Source organism: Carassius gibelio, chromosome A23 (assembly GCF_023724105.1).
Source record: "Carassius gibelio isolate Cgi1373 ecotype wild population from Czech Republic chromosome A23, carGib1.2-hapl.c, whole genome shotgun sequence".
Classification (NCBI taxonomy): domain Eukaryota; kingdom Metazoa; phylum Chordata; class Actinopteri; order Cypriniformes; family Cyprinidae; genus Carassius; species Carassius gibelio.
This window is the reverse complement of record NC_068393.1, coordinates 52,242-59,057: the sequence shown is the minus strand read 5'-3', so window position 1 is coordinate 59,057 and position 6,816 is coordinate 52,242. Positions and strand designations below refer to the sequence as shown.

At 37.5% G+C, this 6,816-nt stretch overlaps 1 protein-coding gene across 1 annotated transcript in view; it reads left to right on the top strand.

Moving 5' to 3' along the window:
* The window catches only part of LOC127944296 (uncharacterized), a 25,618-nt gene extending 19,259 nt beyond the window's left edge, over positions 1-6,359 (top strand). The window contains exon 7 of the mRNA XM_052540183.1: positions 6,338-6,359. Within this exon, the coding sequence (XP_052396143.1) occupies positions 6,338-6,359 (22 nt within the window). The remainder of the gene's footprint in view (positions 1-6,337) is intronic.
* Positions 6,360-6,816: the final 457 nt, after the last annotated feature.

Genomic DNA, 6,816 nt, shown 5'->3' with positions numbered 1-6,816 from the left:
CCGCGCTCATTCATCCCCGCTACGCTGCCGTAGTGATCAGAAGCGGGGATGAAGACGCGGGCCGAGAAGGGTTTTTCCCACGATTTACACACCTCGGCGTGCAAATCGGGAAAAAAAGGCAGGCTTCGGCGCGGAGGTGGCGGCTTAGTTCGCAGAAAACGCTCATCAAGTTTACTTTTCTGCGGTTCAGCCTTTTTCTCGGCTGGCCATTCGATGTTTAACTTGGCCACAGCACGAGTAACCACCTCCAAAAGCTCCTCATACTGGGGCGATTGAGGGGGCGAATCCTCAGTGACGTTCACCACATCAACCTTCTCGGAGGAAGATAGATGAAGCGCCGAGCCCACTCGCCGGGGAGAAGTAGCGCCGGAGCGCGCTTCCGATCCCTGAGAGCGGGCGCTGGATTTGGCAGGTGAGGAAGAAGATAGGGACTCGCCCCTCCGCCTCGATAGCGAGATCGCCCCTCCGCCTCGGCAGAAGCGGGACCAGCGCCGCGGGGAACGCTAGCGAAGGCTCCCTCGGTGAAGAGAGCCCTCCGGGAACGGAGAACATGCAGGGCAAGCCGACTCTGCATGCTCCGCTCCCAGGCAAACAACGCACAAACTGTGTGTATCCCCGCCTGAGATATAGCGAGGACAGGGAGGAACACACAGTCTGAAACGCTGCTTGCCTTCGCCCATTTTGTGTTTGGTCTTGGAGGGTGCTTTTGGCATACTTGGGATGACAAACAACACTAAATAAGACTCACAAACGTAAAGTTTCTTGAACAATACAGACACACAGAGAGCGCTTGCTGAAGACAGAAAGGCTGGTGCCGGCTGTGTTTCTCCTGCTTTTATGCTTCCTGGTCTCTGACGTCACCCGCCTATGACGTCTCGCCCATCCATTGGACTGATTACACACATGATTCAGAGACGCCACGCTGGGGGCGTTCCCCAATCGTTCTCGACGCAGCTCGAGTTCCTGAAGAGGAAGCAAAATTTTTCGCATAAGCTTGCGTTTTCCGGTCTGACGCATTCATATGCGTATGAATGGAAGTCAATGGAGAGAAAAGTGCAATGTGACCGCCCCATAACCCTGTAAACCATTTGAGAATTATATTATATTATATTATATTATATTATATTATATTATATTATATTATATTATATTATATTATATTATATTATATTATATTATAAAAATATGGTGATAGCCATGCTTAATATTACTGTATTACAGCACTTTTATTGATGTATTCATATATATATATATATATATATATATATATATATATATATATATATATATATATATATATATATATATATAATTTTTTTTTTTTTTTTTATTATTATTATTATTATTATTTTTTTTTTTTGCACTTTTACAAGTTGTTTGTACTGATATATGTTTTGGCAGTGTGCGTACACAACCACACTATAATAATAAAGATCCAGCCATTTTTTATCTCTTTAAATAATTTCACATTTCTCGAATCGAGCCGATCACAGATGCCTGTCTTTGTGACGTCACGCAGACAGGTCCCACCCACTATAGTTTGATTAGCATTTCAGTAAAGACTAGACTGGTGTCTTACATTAGACATGCCCTGATTTAGCTGTTGTCATCATTCCGCAATTCTTTATGCATCTATCTTAATGCAAATCATTCATGATCTAGTTAGAAGTAGTGAGTATAAGTTTTTTTTTTTTTTTTTTTTTTTTTTTTTTTTTTTTAATGAACCTTTGCAAATCACCTTTGCTAATAATGTACTAATTAGCAAGTTTCATGATGAATGCGGCTAAAGTAAACAGTCCCTCAGAGAGTGGCTCAGAAGAGAGGGGTGGGGTCAGTAGAGCTTGTTTGCATTTACAGGAAAATGCTACAAAATGGCTTGGTCTGAAAATAGCTGTTTTTGGCAGGATACAATGGGTGTTGTTTTACACTACCATTGATACATTTTTAAGACTTTTCATTAAGACCCTAAAGAATCATATCAACTTATGGAAACTGGGCATCCCCTTGCAAGATGTTTGTTTGTGTGTAGAGGTTCGTTTGTGTGTAGAGGTGTGTGTAGAGCTCCTAATTGCCATCAGTGAATCACCACCACTAAACGATGCAATGAATTTAATCACACAAACCTTTAAGTCAATAACTGTCATGTCATTTATGAACACACAAGAAGTCAATTAGCAAATGATGGTGTTCAACATCAGCTACTGTTGTGTGAACACATTTTAAAGCTTGCCTGTTAAAAACGTCCCCATGACACCTTTCACTACAAAAGCTGGAGCTGTTTTTGAAAACATTTTATGTCAATCCGCTGATATGTTCCACTCTTAATTCTTGTTCTCATCACATAAGTCCCACTGTGATACCTGCTGGTAGTATGCTGGGGCATTGGCTAATGATGCCGAAAGCTGACAGAAGTCTGGATCTTGTCTGATCTGGCTAAGGATTTGGCAATGAAGTGTGTTTTGGCAGATGAGTTTTTTGTATTTATTTATTTTTTTATATGTGTGATGTAGCCAGGGGGTAAGACGTCTTCCACTTGGCTATAAAGTGCTTTGGGAGAACAGAAAACCCCCACATGAAAACAAATTAGTGTCACCATCATCCTCCTGACCTGTCGATCTAAATAGACCAACACATTTTTAGTCAGCTGAGAAGATTTTTCAATACTTCATGCAGCGCTCCCAACTGGCTTCTCTCACAATCATTACACAGTTAGCGATTTTCTCGCGCACACTTTAGCATGCACAGCAAGCATGTCGGAACCCTGGGGAAAGTTTTTAGGACTAATGTGACAGCATTGTTCTGAAATCCTACAGGTTAAGTGAAATTCATCATCCTGCCTTGAGACTGGGTGACCCCAAAGAGCTCACTCAGGAAAAATATTGAGCTTCTGTTTTTCATGGGAGATCATTTCATAGCCCTTAGCCCTCTGGCTCCAGGGACAGTATTAGAAGTGTGTCTGGAGAAGTCACTCTATATGTTGATATAAGAGTGGAGGGTCAGGAAAAAGGAAAAGTCTGTTAGGACAGGAAGCGCCAACATTTCTGCATCGATCTGCTTGGCCTCGGATGGCGAGACAATTTTGGTCAGCAGGAACACTCTATCATTCATCCACGAGGCCACATATAGAACATCAATAGCATTAGTGGCCTCATAAAACAAAACATAATATATACAATATATATACATAATATATATAACGTAGACATGCAGTGGGAATAAATGGAATCTATCTATCTATCTATCTATGTATCTATCTATCTATCTATTTATCTATCTATCTATCTATCTATCTATCTATCTATCTATCATCTATCTATCTGTCTGTCTCTATCTATCTATCTGTCTCTATCTATCTATCTATCTATCTATCTATCTATCTATCTATCTATCTATATCTATCTGTCTGTCTGTCTGTCTGTCTGTCTGTCTGTCTATCTATCTATCTATCTATCTATCTATCTATCTATCTATCTATCTATCTATCTATCTATCTATCTATCTATCTATCTATCTATCTATCTATCTATCTATCTATCTATCACTATCTGTCATTGAATCATTCACACAACCAATTCCTTTAAAATTAATTCATTCATTCTGGAATAAAAATACTACTGCATGTTGCTCAGCGATGCACAACAATTCTGTTGCTAAAATAAATAAAATAAAGCTAAAAAAAGACAATACAAATCATAAAGCAATCTTTTTCTTCAGTATGTATTCAAATTAATTTATATGTAGGCAGATAACTTTTCACCTAAATTGTTATGTTCATATAATTTGAAATAAAATTATTTGTAATAATGTATTAAATGGTCCATTTGTTTACTTTTTTAAACATTTTTATAATTTTAGAACCTGACATTTTCAAGAAGGTCTGGATAAATTATTATTTGGTTTTGTTTTGTGGGTCAAAATCAGATATTGATATAACTTGGGTCAATGTGCTCAGGCAGTAAACATGTCTTCACATCACTTTGCATCATGCCTACTAATGTGCATCACAGCCAGACATGTATTTGTCTTTGAAGAGTTTTTGCTAAGCTGATTCAAGTGTTTCATCATTTTCCTTCTGCCGCCTCTGGCTCGGACGAGGCACTTTTGATTCTCGAAGGGAAGCGGATTCTAAAAGAGCCACCAAACAACAATTCTGTTCTGCAATGGATCATTTATGAATGCAAATTTAATAGCAAGTCGTGGCTTTTAACATAATGCCATTCGACTTCCATCAAGCTGATCCACATAGATACAGTATGCCAGCTTGTCATTAAATGCAATCGCTCCCTGTGCGCTATTTCATCTGCATGTAAACAATATAACAATATAATACAGCTATGACCATATTAGATTGCAAATTAATGCTTATTTCATAGCCATACTAATCATGGGCCACAAGCTAAAAATATTTTTTTTGTTTAATTACTGCCTGATTGACACATAATATACATAAGACATTTCTTCATAAAACCGTTTGCTCAGAGTTTTCAAACAATACAAAGCAGAAGATTTGGAAATATTACCTGAGCCATTGTTAAGCCCCCTCTCGTTACTCAGCTTTGATTAGCATAGCTACACTGCACTATTCTACGTGCTAAATGGGAGATTAGGGAGGCTGCTGAAGGGGGTATAAGGGAACAGAACTGTAATGAGTGTTAACCATGTAAGCTGCCGGGTCTTATTGAATAAATAAATAAGAAGATTAGGGACTGCTTAAATATCTTTGTGCACCTGTGTGCCGTATTGCCTGAGCACCTCATAAAGCAATAGCCCTGCTAATAAATGAGCAGCTCATATACAGGTAATGTTTCTTCTTTCACCTAGTTCGCATTTAAATATTCCCTTTATTCCAGCTCATATTCACAAATGGCTTTCTAATGGCTTTCTTGGCAAATTTAGCATAGTTTTACCATATCACAAAATGTTCCTGTGGTCAGAACAATTACAATTGACCATATGAAACAGGCCCTTATTGTTAAACTAATGGCACCATTTGCTCTCATATTGTAATGGTTTACTTCGATGCAAAGATCGCAGTTATTTTTTATTAGGATAATGCTACAACAATGCCAGCACAGTCAGGATAAAAACAACAACTGCACTGTATAGTTTGGTGATCTTTGCTTTGCCTCTGCCATGTTGTAATATTTGAGCTACAGAAATTCTCTGTGCCTCATACTGTAATTCTGTGCTGTCCTATAGTTTGCATAATTGCTGGCAAGTACATTTTATTTTAAATTTTACATTTATTTATACAAAAATGCCAAATAAAAACATGCCTGGCCGCTGTATAAGCTACGGAAGTCTGTTACTGCCGCAAAAAAAATAAAAAATAAAAAATAAAAACAAATAAAATAAATCAACTTAATTGTGACAATTTAACTCACAATCCAGACTTTTCTTTACGGAAAATTCTGAGAGATATTGAGAGATATAAACTCAGAATTGATATAAAGATATAAAGATGTAAACTGCTAGATCGAAATTTCTTCTTGCAGCTCTCGCAATTTTGAATTTATATCTAGAAATTCCAGCTTTTTTCTCTGAATTCTAAATTTAAATCAGTTTTATTTATTTTTCTTTCTCTTATGACTTTGACTTCTTTTCTCAGAATTGTGAGATAAAAAAAAGAGTTGCAATTAACTTTTTATTATTATTATTATTCTGTGGCAGAAGTGGGCTTCCTCAGAAGTAATTAAAACAGAGTCATAACAGAAAAGTATTGATGTACAGCAAATAAATAAAACTGTACCAGTTATTTATCAGTGTCCTCCGGTGATGTAATCTCAGTATGGTCCGTGGTCAACAATCACGTTGATGTTAATTAAAAGTTGACTGGTAAAAAAGTACTCTCTTAGATTGCATCAGTGATAAATATCTGCCAACCATAATTACCTAAGTTCACTTTTTGAACAAGAAATTAATGAAAGTTTGGATTTGGCCTTTGGTTGTGGGACTGAGTCCAAAAGCACCCAGTAAAACATTATACTGCAATAAACAGCAATCAAAATTAAGCTGAAATAAATACTGATAATAGTAAAAGAGTTTTGCCATCTGCGTTAACTATCCCAAGAGTATAAAGCACACTGAAGCACCAAATTATCTACAAAAACCTTTGACTATGCCTCACTATCCTGAACTTTTAATAAGCCATAGTGTAATCCCTAGTTAACGTGAAAATTTAATAGCATTTTAGATATTTCAAGTATTTTATCCTTTATTTCAGGTATACCGAGTTAGTTTGAAAAGTTCTGTTGAAAATCTTGTCAAGTATCAAAAAGGCATCTGTTTAAGTACTTGTATATGTCAGTATTGTCCTAACATGGGTGTGATCTGATAGTCTGCTGTCTGCTGGTGAGTAGAGAGTACCGTGGGAGCGTTTTCCCCCTCTCATTGCCTCCTGCTGTGAGGATTGTCTGTTTGACTTGAGAATCCCGGCATTTCTCTCTCCTGAGCTTACACGAGCTGCTCCGCTCCATTCGAAGCCCATTTTCTGCATTCATTTCATGGTCGTGCTCCTGTCAAAGCTTGGATTTCAAGGATGAATCCATTCAGTTCTACCCAGGTTTACCAAGCTTAGAGAAATGTCTACATGCTATGACTTGCCTACTGTATGTGTATGAATGTTTGCCTGCATATGTATGTGTGTCCTTAAAATATGCTGAATTCATTAAGCAGAATTTTTTCAAACAAATGTATAGGCTTTCACTGCATCACTATTCATCTCTGCTTTCTGCTGTGACCCTAATGGCATATGTGTTGTAAATCTATAACGTTAGGAAATAGCATGTTTAAAATCATAGTACTTCTGAAAATATA